Source organism: Narcine bancroftii, chromosome 9, assembly GCF_036971445.1.
Source record: "Narcine bancroftii isolate sNarBan1 chromosome 9, sNarBan1.hap1, whole genome shotgun sequence".
In the NCBI taxonomy this organism is placed as follows: Eukaryota; Metazoa; Chordata; class Chondrichthyes; order Torpediniformes; family Narcinidae; genus Narcine; species Narcine bancroftii.
The window spans coordinates 26,394,370-26,413,434 of record NC_091477.1 but is presented as its reverse complement, the minus strand read 5'-3'; the positions used below and the strand labels follow the sequence as shown (position 1 = coordinate 26,413,434).

The window sequence follows — 19,065 nt, the reverse complement described above, 5'->3', positions numbered from 1 at the left end:
TGGATAGGTATATGGACGAGAAAGGTATGGAAGGTTATGAGGTGGGTGCAGGTAATTGAGACTAGGTGTTCAGTATAGACTCGAAGGGCCAAACTGGCCAGTTTCTGTGCTATAATTGTTATATGGTTGTATCTTGCATCAAAAATGCTGAATGCCCCAAAAAGGAACAAAAGAATTCATGATAAAATATTAATTATTAGTTTCTTCAATTTATTTTGATTGTTTTATATTCCTACTTCTACTGTTCCATTTTTCCCACCAATGCATCTTCTCCCTTTGACATGTACTATGACTCCCATGTTGCTTTTACTTATGTTTAAATTGATTTTATTTCTTGCCAATCTCTCATCCCTTTTTCCTTCCAGTAGTGCACAATCTGATGCAAATAAATCCAACCTGCCATTCCACAATGACACAAGAAAATAGGAGCAGGCAAGCCACCAGGTCCCTTTAGCCTGTTATTCAATATGGAGATAAGGGGAGTAAAACGTGCAAGTCTCCAGACACCATGATTGGAGTTAAAACACAAACCTGGAAAAACTCAGCTGATCAACCAAAGCATTGTATATAGCAAAAGTACATTACCAATGTTTCGGGCTTGAGCCCTTCATCACAGTATGGGCAGCTAGATATGGCTTCAAGCTCCAAATTTTAATGATGATTTTTTTTATCTTTGCTACATAAAGGACACTGTTTGACCTGCTTAGTTTCTCCAGTATTGTTTCCTATCACATTATACCATCCCACAACAAGTAGGCATCTTTTAACTGATCTGTCTAATTCTATGATATTTTGAACTAAAATCAGTATTATTATCCTCAGTCTTGCTTTTCATTTGTGGTCCCAACTGTTATAATATTTTAAATCCCACATCATCTGTTGAAATAATCAGATTTCATGGTCAACTGGGAATTGAAACCAATTGCTGCTTCTTAAATAATTTAATTGAATTGTTTCCAGTAACCTTTGTTGCAAATTAAGGTACATATTTTTAATCAATAGGATATATTGTACTGCCAAATACCAATTCTGAAATGAATAAAAATATATATTTAGTCTAACTCTAAGAGGTCAGAAGTTGCATGTAAACACCCTGATCAGACTGGAGCAATTCATGTGGAATCAAATAAGAAGTCTGGAGTCTCTCTCTGGGATATTTTGCCCTCTGCAGCTGAATTGATATCCATATAATCTTTAGGGAAGGAAGTTCAAACTAAATTTCATTCAAGACATTTACAATTACATCAAGGTCACGAAGTGAAAGCAGACTATATAGACACTGTGCTCCTGCATACTTCCATCATATAATTTTATCAAGACTGCAGGTTTTGGAGTATATTTGACAATATGGCAAATAAGAGACGTTGGTATTGGTTAACTATCAGGTCAGATAATCCTGAATAACAGTGCTGTAATATCCACATCAAAATAAACTTCATGCAAAATGATGTAGGAGCACAGTAAGCTTACATTGTAAACTTCCATCTTATGACCTAACCAAATTATTCCCTGCAATTGTAAACCTCTCAAGATTTAGCTTTATCTCCAAGAACAAAACCTTTCTTATTTATAACATTTGAGACAAATCTTAAGACGATTGCTTCATGTGAATGGAATCTACATTGTAGGTGTATGACTACCAAATGAAAATTCTGTATTAACGCATTTAGATTCACCACAAATTAATTAACCATATAGCAAATTCAAATGAAGGTTCTGAAAGAACAAAATTCTTTGATGGGAGAGTCATCTGCTACTTTACGGATATACGAGGATAACAGGAAAGTGAGAAGTTATAGATGATGATTAAATTATGCTTCCACCCAACACTGGCCTCCAAGTTGACAAATTCTTTTCCACCACTATTCTGGCATCTCCCAACTAACCATTGCTGAATCCATTTCACTACATCAACATTAATGCCTAATTGAACCTAAGAACTAACCTCTAATGCAGATGACCTGAATAAACCACTGCAGTCCTGATGGTGAAAATCTTCCCATTGGGCCACTGATGCTTTCTCTTCAATCTCTTGACTTCCATTTTATCAGAGTGCCTTGGTGCTCCACTATGTCACCTCACCTCTGGAATTTGGCTCTTGGGTGCGTGTTTGGACATGAATTATTCTGGTAAAACCCAAACTGGATATCAATGATTAGTTATTGGTATGGTTTCCATCACTCTGCTAGTGATTGACAGTAGATGCATTGAGCAGTAGTTGGCCGTCACTGGATTTTCCTGGTGGTGAGATGCTTAATTCTGTCTGATCCACTCTTTGTAGCATGAGTACTAGTGATGACTTATTTGGCTGGTTCCTCAGTGTTTTTAAGTAGGTTTGGCACTTGCTTCTGCCAGGAACCAACCTGATTCATTGCAGAAGCAAGTCAATTGTTACACAAGAGATTTTGATAGACTTGTGGATAGGAATAACCAGGCAAATGGGACCATCGTGGTCGAAGACCATGTTTCTGTGCTGGAGAACTTTGATGCCAAGCTGCTCTTGTATAGTTACAACCAGTGCATGTGTCCAACAATGTGCAAAGAAGGGGTGGGTTGGGTGTCAAGTCTGGATAGGGTAGATGTTTATCCTTGTGAGAGAACCTGAAACCAGGGGTCTCTGCTTAAAAATAAAATCCAGACAAGGTGAAGTTTTCTGTCTGAAGTCTATGAATCTTTGGAATTATCTTCCTCCAAGTACAATGAAGGCGGTGTCTAATATTTTGAAGGAGACAGAAAAGTACAGGATCGGCAGAGACGGTTACCTCCAGTAAATGACAATTTCATATCGGCCTACATCAATTGCATTGCAAGTTCTTGTAACTACCTGCAGTAACACAACAGTTGTATTGTGGCACCCTAGCACTTGAATCCCATAAAAATGGTAATCTTGCATTGTGGGTTCCCAAAATGGTAATCTTTGACTTTCTAGTGGAAACTTGGCACAATCATTTTCAGTGATACTGACTGTTCTGTTGATGCATTCAAAATCTTATGGCTGTCACCTTGAGGGCCAACCTTTAAAGGGACACACGTAAAATCCAAACATAACTTCTCCATCGACTGGATGCTCCCAAGAGTTTATGGGAACCTGGACAAGTAGCTAGATAGGAGTTTTCTTTATGAAAGTGGACTGCAGAAATTATCCAAGGCTAAACTTGGGTGTTAATGGCAGAAGGCTGCCAAAGAGTTTTCTGCAGGGTGCATTCAGTCTATGAATGCCTACACTTTGGGAAAGCCCACAGTGCAAGAAAATACCTGTGCTAACTTTGGCTACCTCTCTAGGCTGAAGGTAAAGTAGATAAAGCCTTACTCCTTGAATGTAGAGCTTCATTCCAGTGCATTTTTAAGCGCTTTTCTTCTCGTTCCAATTCTCACCCTTCCTGACGAGAGAAATCATTTTTCCCTTTTTGCCAACGTAAGAGGCATATTTCCAACTCTAAAAAGATGTGCATTAGATGTAGCATGCTTTGAGGAAGCCTAGATGTGTTGATTGTGATGCAGGGTGAAAAAGACTGAATAACTGAGATAAGGAGTAGGGGATTTGAAGCAAGGGTGAATGGCAATTATATAGGTAAATATATAAGATGAGCCATACACAGTAATAACAGGAGCACTGTTGCTTCATTATAGATTGCAATATATTCTGTGCTAATTATGTGAAATTATTATTGGTAGCTGTTAAAGTGCATTTGCTATTCTTCAATCTACAGGAAATATTGCAGAATATACTTGAAAGAAAGATCAAATGTCTTTCAAAATCCTTAAATTTAGATCCTTGGAATTTATCAGCTTTCAGCCTATCAACTAGTTTTTTTGGGGAAAAAAAGCCTAGTTCTTTATTTACTCATTCTCACTAGCTGCTTTGTTCTCTATTGGTTATTTCAGAAAAGTTTTTTTAATTATATTGGTGTGTTGGTTACACACCAATACAAATTCAACTTTTGCCAAAAGTAAGCCCACATTTGCTCTCAGTTCTATCCCTTTTGCATATCAATGGAATACTAGAGAAGAACTGATCACCTTCAATAGCTTTGCCAACTTTTTTCTTCTCCTGCTTTTAAAATGCTTGGTCCTCAGGACTACTGCAATTTTAACTACTTTATAGTTAAAATTATTCCACAACCCAAAGTCAGACCACTTTTTTTGATGGAATTTTTAGGTCTAGCTTTCCTAATCAAGCATAGTCAATTCTCCTCTCAAGTCTTCATTCTATTTAGATTTTAATATCCTAGTTTTGGATTGTACTATTTTTACAAAATGCATATATCCAATTGATAGTTGATTGGATTGTAAATTTGGCCTATCAAGAGCACCTCATTGGAAACACTCAGACTAAATGCCATTAATTTCTCTCACTCCACTCATCACCTCCTCAGGAGGTGTTCCCCAATGTCAAAAGCTGGAGTGTTGCTAATATGATAGAAAATTCCAGAAATAATGTTAGATGATCTTGTATAATAACTAATGAAATCTTATTGACCTGTCTCTTTCCTAATTCTACCCATCTGTTCAGCATTTCCAATTCTACACTTCCCTGTTTTTGCTTATATACTTTTAAAAGGCATTTAAATCCCTTAGTTAGTGTTTAAATAATATCACATCAGTTTATCAGGAACATGTGGTGAGTTAAAACTCTTGAGACCAGCTATTCTGAACACCTTTCTGTCAGAATGGGAACTGTTTGCCTCAAGAATATGGCAACATGTTACCCACTCATCCTCAACCACTTTTTCCAAGATTGCCAAGACTCACATTTACATGCTGGTGAGTATATGCAAGTAAATTCTGGAAGAGATGTTCATTAAGAAATAATTCAATGATGCTTGCAGCTCTGTAACAGTTATCTTTAAATATAATTTGCATTATAGTGATACATCTTGTTCAAAATAAAGGCCAACAAGAAACTTTACTGACGATAACTGAGATCCAGTGCAGTACACAAGAGCCGGTGAAACAGGATCAATCCTAGTACTAGATTTCCTTGTGTGGATTTAGCCACAATGGCTAGCATGGTGAGAGGCCAAATGGATTGTTGTAAAGTCAGCAAATGTCAGTTACTCAGATTCAAGTTCAGGCCATTATTTTAATAAAACTCTGCTTCTCTATTTTTGGTATGATGGAAAACAAGTAAAAATGGTCAAAAGATTTAAATAATAGTTATGGTTGAGAATGTAATTAGCAATAATGCCATTATTTTCTGTCCAAAAATATGGAACATTACTATAATTTTTGCATGGAAGGAATGGGCCAAAATTAGAAGTTTAAAAAAAAAATCCTTGTTCAACTGTTCATACTAGCATAAAATGTTTTTTTAAACATTTGAGGAAAGAATTAAGACCAGATAGAAATGTCAAATTTAAACCCCCAATGTACTTCACCATAAAGGATACTCAATTTCTTGTTGAAAATATTGACAGGTACTTACTGATAAGTATTTGAAATAGAAGTGAGAAAATGTATTGTTATTTTCCAAATATAAGTGGAGTTTGCAGATTAAAATCAATTCTGCTTTTCATGGATTTACAGATCTTGTAAGATTGCCCACACTAACAAATGTTTACACTTCATCTTGAGCATCACGAATCAAAATTTTGGTATATGGCATGACCATCTACTCCCTAAATGTTTTTGATGGGTAGAAAACATTGATTTAATAATTTTTATTCTACTCAGTGGTTGGGTCAAGACAGAATTAAACAGCGAGTGCCACCAGGAAAGTGCCCTGACCATTCATGTACTGTGTTGGGAAGTGTTAAATTTTAATACCAAAATTCTAAATTAAACTGGCTGTTATTAAAGCTGTTTAATACAATTGGTTTGAGCATTCAAGCATAAAGAATTTCAGAAATAATTATTGCAGAAAAGGAGAAGACTGGAACAAATTGAAATAACTGAACTAGCAGAGTTCCAAACCTCTATGAAAAGAGCAACATTAGAAAATGGACTCACCAGCTCATGATGGTAATTCTAAACATGTTTAACTCCAATATCCTTTGCTACTTTGTACAATTTCTTCACTAAAATCACATTCTATTTGTAAATATGATTTCAGGTGCCCTCCTCATCTTCATAGTTTGATTCAAATAGAATCTAATTTTTATTTACACTTAAAATGCAAATGTAGATTGCACATTGTGACAGAAGGCCATGGTAATTAATTTTTTGGCATACAGCATAACAGGCCCATGCTGCCCAATTACATCCAATACATTTTGAAGGGTGGGATGAAAACCCACGTAGACACGGCGAACATACAAGCTCTTTACAGACAGCGCAGGATATCACGGTCCCGATCGCCAGTGCTGTAACAGTACTACTCAAACTACTGCAAATAATGAACCATTTGACGTTTTCAGACTTATTTAAATTGAAAACAGCTTCCACATAAAAAAATTTCTAATAAGTAGTGAATTATAAACTACTGTATCACTCAACTGCAATCTACGTGCAGCTCAAGATCTGTCACAATCATACAAACCAATTACAAGTGCCAGAAGAAAGTTTCCCACAAATTTAAAAAAGAAAGGTTGCTTCTTTGGTGCCCGCCGAGTTAATATCTAACTTTTTTAAATAGCAGTAGTCAGAACTCCTTAGTAAGCTAAGTGAAATAAACATCTGAAAACAAACAATTCATGCAATTCAAAATGCACAAAAAAGAACTTTATTTCAGGAACTTTGACTGCTCCATTAAACAAGTCATTAATGCAATTCCAGCAATTTTATGTAAAATACAAACTTACATAATACATTATCAGCATCCATTGGGCACCAAAAAGTATAGTTTAAAAAAAACATTTCCATCACAGGAAATGCATGACACAAAGGCAGACTACAAAATTAAAAGTTGTGAAGCTTCCCTAAAACAATCTGCTCTGTACATTTAGGGAGTCCTCCAGAATGAAAACAGTTCAAAGAAATTGGTCCCCAATTGCAACACAGTTGCATTGAGAGGACCAGTAAGTTTTTGCCAAGTTGATGACCTGAAAGAGCACAAAGAAAAACCATCAGTGCCCTCAAATTAATAATTTGACACAATAGGGATGTCTTTTGTATGCAGTGAATATTTTTCTTACCACATACCCAAATTGAAATAACTACTGTATATTTCACCGTATAAGTCAAGTCTTGAAGCCCTCAAAAATCAGGATCAACTTCTATGCCAGATACAAAAATGAAACCTTAAATTCAACTCAAAAAAAAAATCATAATGTTGATTCAGCATACGAGACAACCCTTGAAACACCAAAAAAGAACCCAAGCTACAACAAATTTTCTTACAGCAGCAGTCACTGGATTTCTTGGCCACTTCTATTACTTGTAACTTAAAACTCGTTTTGCTGGAGGCTCCATGATAACAAACACCTTTCGGCAATGCCATTCTTGGAGGTCCACCTATACACCCAATATGATAAAACCATGAAAATTAGGGACCGACTTGTACGCCAAAATACACAGTATTTCCATATTCCCCCACTGCTTCTCTCTCCACTCCCCATAAAAATCTATAATGCATATTTAAGCCTTTTGTACAATAGTATTAAGGATCTATTTTCCAAGATAAGAAAACCTTTTAATCCTGCTAATGCAGCAATAAATGGAAATAATGAAAAGAATTTTAAAACCTGATACACTGAGTGCATACAATTAGACACCTCTGAAATTATAAACACCTGTGCAATCTGAATCTTGGCAGTCTGCAAATTATTCCAGCTAGATATAGCAAATCAATTAACACATATTGTACATCTTCATAAAAGCAGCATTATTTGCAACTTCAGAACAATTTTACTGATCTTGCCTCACTTCTTGTGGGCCTTATTGGTGACAATTTCTCAATCGTTCCAATTTGTTACTAATCTGGAATATACCAGCATTACCAGCTCATCTAGAATAGAGTGAATGCAATGATTTAGTCAAAAATCACAACACATCCAACAGTTTGGATTTTGAGTTTGCCCAATAAAGGCAGATCAAACAGACAAACAAACAGTCCAAATGCTTGAAGTGACCAGTGTTTTTGCATTTTTCAACCATTTACTTACACACTGATCTGATTTAAGAGATTTCTCTCCTTTACCTTGCTGTGGATGAAATAGTTGACAATGTCCACAAATAATGACTGTTCTTTGAATGTGTCTTTCAATGGAATTTTGCACAGATCCTTATCCCTTTATCTGCGATATTGGAAACTGATCTTTTTTTAAAAAACTGCACTTGTAGTATATTTTCAGGTGTCTAGAGAGCGGCCCGAAGAACGTGGAAGCCCAGCAGGAGTTGGAGCCCGCCAAGCAAAGGGACCCAGGTGCTGAGCTCCATGGCCCAGAGACACGAGCCAGCACCAAGGAGAAGCTGGGGGACGCCCGGGAAGCTACTGATCCTGAGCAGCAGCAGCAAGAGACAGGCCCAAGGGAGGAGCAGGTGACAGAAAGGGATCCTTCCCCCCCCCCCCACCCCCACCCTGGTGCAGATGATGGGAAGCAGCCAGGCCGGAAGGAGTCAGACAAGGGCGCAGTGGAGCCCAGTGGGGTGAGCTTTTTTGTTTTAATGCGAATTCAATGGCTGTCTTCGTTACCCATAATCTCCCCACACAGCTTGAACCCCTCCACTTTTCCCAGACTGGCTCAAGCTGCGTAGGAAATTATGGGTAACAAAGATGGCTATTGTTCACTGAGCCCACTTCAATGGACAATGCTCCATGAAAAGGTTTTGCGCAAATCTGTACCGCCGCCATTTTAATTCCATAATATGGAATAATCCGAAAACAAAAATGTCTGGTCCCAAGGGCTTGTAGGGTGACCCAAGAGGTCCCTGAGGAAATGAGAACAGAGGATAAATACACGATCCCCCAAAATGAAGGAAGACAACCAAGAATACGAAGTGAGAAGGGGAAAAAAAAGGGAAAAAGAATGAAGAGACAGGACAGAGAAAGACTCACTGTGTGGTGGGAAGTGGAGAAGCCGATCTTGGCCTGCAGGCACTCAGCAGTGCTGGCAGTGCCTACGGTGCCCCGAAGCATCCCAAGGGAACGAGTCTTGCTCACGAGGGAGATACAGGATGGCCCTGATAAGGTTGGATCTCAAGAGGGCTGGGGTAAGGACGCAACCGAAGTGGTGAGAGTGCTGTCAGGCACGGGAGAGGCGGAGGCTCAAGGTCACAGGGGCAGCTGAGGCAGGAAGCAGACAGCGAAGGGAGTGCTTTCGTGCAGAAAGTAGAAAAAAGTAGTTAAAGACAAGGACAAAGAGGTCTGGTCTGAGGCATCAGGCCTGGAGGACTCCAGGAGCAGTGTGGATTTCGCAGAAAAATAGCGTGGCAGGATAGCCTGGAGTCAGAAAGTGATGTGGAGGAGTCGGAAGAAAAAGAACATTATAGGAAGGTGAAAGACAGATAATGGGGGAAGAGGGCCTGATGCCCTTTGCCAGAGAGATACTGGAGGCCACTGGCCTGATAAAAAGAACTTTGAAGTCACTGGTGGCAGGGTAGGGGGCAATCAAAGAAAGGCTGGAAAATCTGACAGATCTGAAATAGAAGAGAGAATTGAGAGAGTGGAATAAAGATTTGATAAGAGAGAATAAAATGGATGTCTGGGAAAGGGATAGGGTAAAGATGTGGGAGTAGATACCTTAGAAAACATCAGCAGGATGAATACAGATAAAATTGTGGGGTGAAGGAGGGGGAAGAGACATGGTGGAGTTCCTGAAAAGTGGATCCCAGATACATTGGAGGAAGGAACAAATTGGAAATGATTCAAGAATAGAATGGGCCCACCCAGGGTCAAACCAACAGCCTTGCTCTCACCCCCCTGCCCAGGGCCAAATCAATGGCCACACTCTATCCTGGCACAGCTCCTTCGCTACCAGGAAATAGGATTTTTACAGGCGACGGCAGTGGGTGAGAAGGCAAAGGGAGGTTATATTCTATCCGGACATAAGTGCGGCACTATTGAAATGCAGGAGGGAATTTGACCCAGTTTAAAAGAGCCTTAAACAAAAAGGAATTGAGTTTACCCTCCTTCACCCGACAACACAAAAGATAGCAAGGGAAAGTGTTTTTTAAGGATCCAAGGGAGACAATGGACTTTGTAAGAACCCTGCCACCGCTTCAGGATGAAATATAAATAAGGTGGAAAGAGGGAATCAGGGCAAAGATGGACTGTAAATATTTTAATTGTGAGGAATACAAGGGGGATGTTTTATTCCATAATGTTAATGTTTAAAGATGAATGTATATTAGAACTAAGAATGAATATGGGGAGCTCAAGGAAAGGGAGGGAGACAAGTGGTAGATGGGTGCATTAGGCACATCCAAAATGGCAGGGGGTGGCACCAATAGCTTGGTTATTGTTGCCCAGGGTGTAAAGATAAATTGGGGGGGGGGAGAAAATATATGGGGTTGCTTTTCGTTTTGCTATCGAGGTAGTTGAATTGATGGTACGACTGTGGTAGAAAAATCTTTGTTTGACGAGTCTGTGAAAATTAAAATATTCAAAAAAATGTCTGGTCCCAAGGATCTTGGATAAAAGGATAAGCATCTGTATTACCAAACAGCTGAAGACAGATTACTCTTTCATTTCTCATGGGATCACGAATCCAATTCATGGTACTTGAAGCTATCGACTTAATCTTCATGTAACTTTTTTTTTAAATCTGGAGAGTGGTGTAGTCTTTCATCCAAATAGTTAGAAAAGATTTTAAAACCTAATTGTGCAGAACAGATCAGAAGTTAAATAAGAATTGTGAACCCAAGATTTAAAAGCTAGTATTATTTGTACTTCTCACTTGGATTCTTTTAAATTGTTCTGAGCACAAAAAAAGCATGGTCTACAACGTGCTACAAGTTTGGCAGTGTGAACTTTAGTCATTAGAAAAGGTCAAATGTTGGCATTGTGTTATCTGCTAGACCTTGAAATAGGCAAGCGCATGCAAACATATATGTTTGATTCATACCAAATTACTTATAAATTGTAAAGTTTAAAAACAATTTAAAAAATCTAGTCAACAAAATATACTGCAATGCACCCGCAAGTTTGTGGCTACACTATACCTAGTACACAAAGTCCCCGACTTACGTAAGAGTTCGGTTCCGGAAGCCGTTCCGCAAGGCGAATTTTACGTAAGTCGGACTTCACTGGAGCCATATGCACGCTTACTATTTTATACTTTGGTGGCAGTAGGTTCCTATCCTATCATGTTATATGCACTGCATGAATACACAGTATTCTGCAATAAAATGAAAAAGAATCATGGATTAAGTAGACTGTGATGGAAAATGTAGCCACACATTCTACCCGTGGCTGCAAATAGTTCCCAGTTACGTTCATAAACATTTGTGCAAGTCAGATTTTTTTTTCATAAACAAAACTGAATTTGCGCCAAGTGTTATGTAACCCAGGGAGGACTGATAATAATCAAGTCTTGAAGCAGATAATTAATTAGACTCAACAGATTAGGGAAATGCACATAAACTAACTTTCTTCTCTCCCAACAGCCCAATCCAGAGGCATTCAGGACCATGTGTTCTAAGCATCATTCAGCTGGAATATCACATTTTTTTTAAATTAAAATATTCTTTAAATAAAATGATGAAGTTTTAAAGCGTCAATGTCTTATAGACTCAATATATTCCCTTACCAGTATTAACATACCTGCATTCACATTCCATTTTAATATGGTTTGTAGCTACCTTGAGCTGCTCCGCGTCTTGGTGCTTTCCCATAATTTCCATTACTCTGATCTAGTTAAGAATAAGCCATGTTAAATGTCTAAATCTCAGTTTTACTTAAAAAAAATTCTGAAAGCCGGTAATGAATTGCGGCCACTTTTTAAAAAAATTCACAACGTACAATCTTTTAATGGAGAACTAACAATGAAACGTGCATCATTTCTAGCTAATCATTTGGAAACGTACAAATCTACCAGTTTCTTAAACATTTGAACTTCAACCCTCACTTCAGTGCAGCTATAAAAATACTCACTGTAGTCATATCCTTGTCCATATCCACCATAGTAACTACTATTGTAGTTATAGCTAGTATAATCATAGCCTCCGTAAGCACCATAGCCACTTTGCCCGCTGTAACCATAACTGCTGCTGTAGTTTGGATTCCAGTAATTATTGCTGTATCCTTGACTCCAGTTCTGACTTTGACCTTAAATTTATTAAGGACACAGGTAAGCACCGAAAGAAAAACAGATGGTTGTATCCCTCATTTTTAAATATTGTAAGCAAGCAACTCACCAGTTCCACGACCACCACCTCTGCCCCTTCCTGTGAAGCTGCCTCTGCCTCCCCACTGTTGTTGTTGCTGATAAACTTCTTTAGGCTGAGCCACTTTAATTTCACACTGTTTAAAACAAACACATTAATGCCCAAAAATACCATCAAAATGTCCTCGAAAAACATTTTGAGCTTTATTACCTTGCTATTTCCAATATCGTGGTACTTCTTCTCCAAGATCTTTTTCACTGGCTCCTCTTCTTTAAATGAGATGAAACAAAATCCTCTTCTCTTGTTGGTTTTACTATCCATTGGAAGTTCAATTGATTCCACCTAGATTCAAATGCACAAGAAAACAATGAATGAAGGGACAACTGATATTTCCTCACATCTGCATGAACTTGTTAGTACAGCCACTACAATTAATTCCCTAGTTGCTGTGTGTGTGTGTGTGTGTGTGTGTGTGTGTGTGTGTGTGTGTGTGTGTATATAAAAAGGTACATCAATTTCAGATCCAGCCCGGTTAGGGCAGAGCACTAATAGGCAAACTGGCTGTTTTGTCAATTGTTACACGTTTAGAATCTATACCACTCATACAAGGGAAATGTATTTATTTCAAATGCAAAATCTGCACCACAAACACATAGCAAAAACAAGTGAATTGGAAATATGGAAAATAGGATATTCATCCTTGTCCCTTCTCCAACATTTAACACTATCATGACTTCAGTACCCTGTTCCCAATTTCTCCCTGTATTTTTGAATCCTATAGTGTTAAGAAATACAGCTACCTTCCTGTATTTAATAATTAGACTCCAATGATCGAGAATATAGCAGGTTCACCATATTTCTCCTGATCTTAGTTCTATGCACCCTGCAGCTGTAACCTGACTCCAGACTGCACCTCTTTGTATCCAGTCTTCCTAATCCTGCTAGTATTTGATGTATTCCTTTCAAATCCCTTCTCACTCTTCAATAATGAACATAGACATAATCAACTTAATGCCTTCTTGTGTATTAGTTCAGCCATCTGAGTGATCAGCCTTGTAGCATTGTGTTGCATTCTCTTCAAAGCAGGAACATCCTTCTCAGATGATGAGAACGCTGCTCAAATTCTAACGTCTCAGAACGATAGCCTACAGAAATAACTTCTCTAGCCCACCTTATCCTTACTAAACATTAATTCCCAGTTATAACCATCCTGTTTTCTTAGACTTGGTCCATACTTTCTATGCCATTACAATTCAAATGTTCTCTAGATACTTAAATCTTAAGGGTCTCAGCATCCACAACAATTCAGGCAATGTATTCCAGATTTCAACCACCCTCTGGGTAGAAAGAAATTCCTCACAAATCCCCCTCCAGATCTCCCACAGGCCCTACATTGTTGCAGCTAAATATCCATGCTCTTATACTCTTCCTCTTGTGATGAAAGTCAAGAGAAAATTTGTGTTCCTAACTGCACTCAGCAACTGGTGTACAAGAAAACCCAAATCTCCTCATGCCTTCCCAATCTATCACCATTCAGATCATAATCTGCCTTTGTTTCTGCAATTTTTTTTACAAGATAGCCTCGTGTTAAATTACTCAAATCACATTGGTGCCTTTTTACATCATCTCACAGTGGATATTTCCCATCCATCCCCAACTTTCCCTCATCTCCAAACTTAGAGGTTACATTTAGATCCCTAGGTTTATCAAAAATCAAACCAAAATCATTGTGAATAGCTGATGCTCCAATTACTGTACCACAAGTCACAGCAAACAGGGGAAAAAAAGACCTGAAAATATCTCCCAATGCCATTAGAGAAATATCAGCTATTCTTACAAAATATCTAGTTGCAGTTGACCGTCATGTAATCCAGAAGCACATGATGAATCACAACAACCCTGTCCAAAATAATTCTATTACAAAATTGAAAATTTGATATAATGTTCCACCCAATAGCCTGTTAGAATACCTATTAAGCATTCCAATATCCTGAAGGTCACCTCAGTTGATTTAAAGACAGTTTTTATTACATACCAACATTGATATTATATATCAAAATACCAACCTCACCAAAGCTTCCAAAGTACTCTCTGATCTTATCCTCTGGAGTATCTGGATGAAGGCCTCCAACAAAAATTTTCTTTACAGGTTCTTTCTTCATAGCCATTGCTCTTTTAGGATCAACCACTCTGCCATCTAATTTATGTTCTTTTTGTTCCAAAACCTATTTTAAAAAACTGTATTACAGGCAAGAAATTTTGCTCAAAGGTTTTTGAATTAGAATTGCAAAAGCAATCAAAACAAACAAATAAACCTGCAAATACAGTAAAACCCCTGGTATCCAGAACATATGGGGATTGGTAGATTCCAGATACATATATTTTCTGGTTGCTCAAGACTTACTCTTACAATGCCCAACTAATACCTGCATTAAGAATAAACAGTTTTAAAGACCAAAGACAAGAATACTATACTTTCACGGAATAAACTTCACTTGCATGAGTATGTATGTACATCTTAAAGCATTTTACTTTATTTTCAGTCACATTCTTTGAAAAGATTCAACCCTCACTGCATCTGCAGGTTCTTCCCCCTCCATGAAGCCACCTGACAGACAAGCAATAACATCTTAATTAACCTCCCACTCCCTCAAGTTTACAAATAAAGCCTCTGACTGGGGCAACTATTACTAAGCAGGGATAAGGAGACAATTTAAGAGAGTCATCCTAACAGCGAGCAACATCAACCAGCTCTTCATCCTGGGCAACTGCATTTTATTCAAACAGCTGCTGCGAGCAAAACACGACCAAGTCACTCCTCTGGCTAAATATTTGCTCTGACTTCAAAGGTTTGTGTTTCTTCAGAGAACATTTACATTTATAATTTTAAACATATTTTTTACCTTTTATTTTATTCCTTTTTTTAAATGTATTTATTTTCCTCTAATCCAAAATAAAATCATACAATTCTGGAAGTTCTGAAAAGATCAAGCTGTATCCATGGGTGAGAAAAGATTTCAGCTAAAGATTCAAATTTTAAAACTGTTTAAAATGAACACAAAACTTCTTTACATCACTTTACACTTAACATATAAATTGTGGTAAAACATTTAATGCTGGCATCCATTTGCTGATAAGTAGGGCAGGGAGAAGCTTATGTGGCTCAATGTGGTGAAGTAGTACAGCGGGCTAAATCAAACAATGAGGTGAGGGCACCATGGAAATTTAAATTGTCCTGGAAGACCAATTTTTCACTCAGTAGTAACTGCCAGTGGCACGTACAATTACATTAAAAACATGGATAGGAAACATTTAGAAGAACTAAGATCAAGAGAACATGGGCTTAATACAGGCAAATGGGACTAAGAGATAATTTAGTTGTCATGGTGCAAGTTGTGGCAAAAGGCCCTTTTTTTGTTGTACAACTCTATAATAACCAGATATTCAATGAGGCACGAAGGCCAGAATCTTATCGTAAACCATAGAATTCTACAGCACAGCACTATCCTTTGACCTAATAACCTTCTGTAACAACTGCCTAAGATTTCCCTATTACATAACCTTTTTCTCAGTTCTCTTAAAATATACTATTGTACGTACCTCCTCCACCATTGCTAGTAGCGCATTTCAGTCACCCACCACTGTGTGTAAAACTTACCTGTACTTATTCCATAGTACCTGTACCTTAAAATTATGTTCCCTCATCTTAGCCATTTCAGCTCGAGGAAAATGCCTCCGGCCATCTACACAATCTTATACACCTCTATCAGGTCACCCCTCATTTTCTGTCACTCCAAGGAGAAAAGACCAAGTTTACTCAACCCATCCTTATAAGGCATGCTTGCCAATCCAGATAGCATCCTTCAAAATCACAGCAAGCAAACTGGTTAATAGTTTGTATTCAACAAAATCATGACATTTAGTGCTGTAATAATATTAGAACATATAGTTGTAGCTTTATTTGGAAGGAGGTGAAGTGTCCAATCCCAATAACTTGCTTTTTGGCATATTGGCCAAATCAAAGTATTGAGTGGATAAGTTAGAATGTTATGTTAAAATTGTACAAGACATTGGTGAGGCCAAATATTGGAGAATTGTGTGGAGTTAGTTCACCTACATATATAAAAATACAAGACTGAGAGAGAAGAGATAACCATAAAACAAGATATCTGCATATGCTGGGGTCTAGTACAATACACAAAAGTGCCAGAGAAACTGTAGCATCCATAGAAAATAAAATAGACAAAAATAATAGATGCCTGAATAAAAAGGTGAAAGTGTAGGGGGGGCTCACAGAGACTTCATATTGGAGCAATCAATTTACAATGATGCTGCCAGGACTTAAGGTGCTGAGTTGTAGGGAAATGTTGAATAGGACTTTATTCCCTGTGGTGTTGGAGAATGAGGGGAGATTTGACAGAGATATACAAAGTTGAGGGGTATATATTTTTCCAAAGAGATTTTGGCAAGACAAAAACAAGAGGACACAATGATGAAAGGTAAAGTGTTTAACAGGTACATTAGGAAGAACTTTTTCACTCAGAGGGTGGTGCGAGTGTGAAATAAGAAATAGGCGCAGGTTTGATTTCAACTTTTTTTTTAAAAAAAGAATTTTTTTTTTATGTCCATGAATGAGAGGGGCATGCAAGGCTATGGTCTGGGTTAGGTCAATGGGACGAGACTGGATGGGCCTGTTTCTGTGCTGTCATGTTCTAGGATTCCATAGAAGGTTTTAAACAATGAGCAAAGAACAAAGCAGCTTTCGTTGGGGAGATTTAATTGCACACAAAATGGACAAGGGATCTCAATAAATCCTCTCACTTTGCTCTATCCCCATAAGCAAAGGGGCCAGAATCCAGGGATACCAATTTAAACCGAAAGATTAAATAAAAATCACAAGAGAGAAGTGAAAATCTTATGACAGAAGCTGATAGGAATTTGGAACACGTTACCCAAAAAGCTGGATCAAAGGAATTAAAAAAAACCCTTTGAATAGACATGTAAACATAACGATAACATGCAGTGCTGAGGACCTATTGGTGAAAAATTGAATGAGGCCAATGGCCTTTTTTCAGACAACATGGGACATTCTGGGGCCCCTTTTCTGCATCTCAAACTTCCAATCATTTTTCGGCACTTCTAACATTCTGCTCTACGACCTACACAAATGAACGTGAACTTAAAAAAAATTGCATTTTTAACCACGATTTCTTCAGCGACTGGCTGGATAGTTCGAGCAAGTGTAAAATGTAAAGCCCATCTCAACCTTACCCTATCGGCGGATGAGCAATCTTTGAAAAGGATAAATCCAAACCCCCTCGACCTTCCCGTTGCGGGATCCATCTTAATTGTACAGTCCACAACTTCGCCAAATTTGGAAAAATAATCTTTCAGGTCCTTTTTGCTGGTGTCCCAGCTCAAGCCTCCCACGAACATTTTCCTGTGGGGTGGGGGGAAGAGGGAGAAAAGACAGGGCTTTGTCAGCGTGTGCTGCTCCCCTCCCCCAGATGAAGAAAGCACATGGCGCGAACAAAGATGTAGCCCCGAGTGAACAAAGAGGCGGCCGCCGGCCACACATGGACTGTCCGCCGCTGCCTCACGGGCGGAGACCGGCGCCCTCTCCCGCAGCTTTGTTCAAACCGCGTGGAAACGCACGAAACCCGGGGCTCCGGCCAGCGCCTTGGGCTGGAAGGCGGCCGGCGGGCCTGGAACACCATTGCCCCGCCACCGGGCCGCGTGCGGTGGGCGGCAGCTCCGCCCGAGCCCCGGTGGAAACTCGGCTGTGCTGGGCTGGGCTGGCGAGGCCTGCTTACCCAGCGTCTTCTTCATTCTTACTGGCGTTGATCTTCGAGCCCTCGGTCTCGGCGCTGGCCGCAACTACCGCTCCGTCCGCCACCATCTCTTCCCCGCCATCCGGCCCCTCGCCGTCGTCGTAATGGCCGTTCTGGGATCCCTTGGCGTGCTGCTGTTCCACGTCGGTCATTTTCAAAGTCGCGGCCTGCCTCGGGATGATATCCTCGTCGTTGTTTGAATTAGCTCATAAAACGACCACCCTCTCGCCCCACTTCCAACTGGTAACGCGGTGCGGTTTGCGGCCTCCTATATAAGGATCAGCACGTGTCACGGTTCAATAAACACGGCTCTCATTGGTTCTACTGAACAATAATTCAACATCACGTTCTTCTATTCGTTGAGACATCCCGGTTCTCCTTCCCTCCCTCGCTCCCGGACTCTTTATCGGTATTGGATCAGGAGTTTATGGTCAGGCACAGTGCACCGAAATCCATCCTTCCTGCGGCCGAACAGGTTCTTCATGAAAAAAAAAACTACAGTAGGCATAAAGTTAAAAAAAAAATGGATTGTGAAGTAATGCAAAGGTAGTTAATAAATATTCAGTGACAAGAGAAATAAGTGGCTCTACAATAGTGAAGACGGTCGTGTTACAGAAGGAGGTTCAAGGATATTGTAATGCAATTTCTGGAGCGATAACATAAATAAAAATATTCCTCTAAACCATATATTCTTATTTCACTATATTTCTATCTGGTTTACCCTCCGTTTTGTGTATCTATCTCTCCATCCATCCATCCATCCAATTTCCTCAATGTTATTCTATTTCTTCATTCTCTTCCTACATCTCCTCTAGTTGCCTTTTGCCCTGTTACTTAAGCCACTTTCAGGTGGAATAGTTGGGAGAATGCTGCTCCAGAGCCGGCTGCGGGTGTGTGCGAAGCGACATTCGGGTGGCAGCGCTGAAGGCGCCGTTCTGGCACCTGAAAGGTCCGCAGCAGGGAGAGACGCCGCGGAGCAAACGCCGGCTCCTGTCGACTGTGGCCGGGGTCCCGTCCGCTTTCTCTCATC

General features: G+C 39.2%; 1 protein-coding gene across 5 annotated transcripts in view; it reads right to left on the bottom strand.

Moving 5' to 3' along the window:
* The window catches only part of LOC138743335 (heterogeneous nuclear ribonucleoprotein D0-like), a 31,199-nt gene extending 12,873 nt beyond the window's left edge, over positions 1 to 18,326 (bottom strand). The window contains exons 1-8 of one of the 5 annotated variants that reach the window (XM_069898524.1): positions 18,018 to 18,326; positions 17,476 to 17,644; positions 14,271 to 14,429; positions 12,415 to 12,546; positions 12,235 to 12,340; positions 11,972 to 12,145; positions 11,628 to 11,730; positions 6,639 to 6,980 (exon numbers count right to left, since the gene is read on the bottom strand). In XM_069898524.1, the coding sequence (XP_069754625.1) occupies positions 11,660 to 11,730; positions 11,972 to 12,145; positions 12,235 to 12,340; positions 12,415 to 12,546; positions 14,271 to 14,429; positions 17,476 to 17,644; positions 18,018 to 18,187 (981 nt within the window). In that variant the 5' untranslated portion in view covers positions 18,188 to 18,326 and the 3' untranslated portion in view covers positions 6,639 to 6,980; positions 11,628 to 11,659. The other 4 variants (XM_069898523.1, XM_069898525.1, XM_069898528.1 and 1 more) reach the window with 4 other exon arrangements.
* Between the last annotated feature and the right edge of the window lie 739 nt (positions 18,327 to 19,065).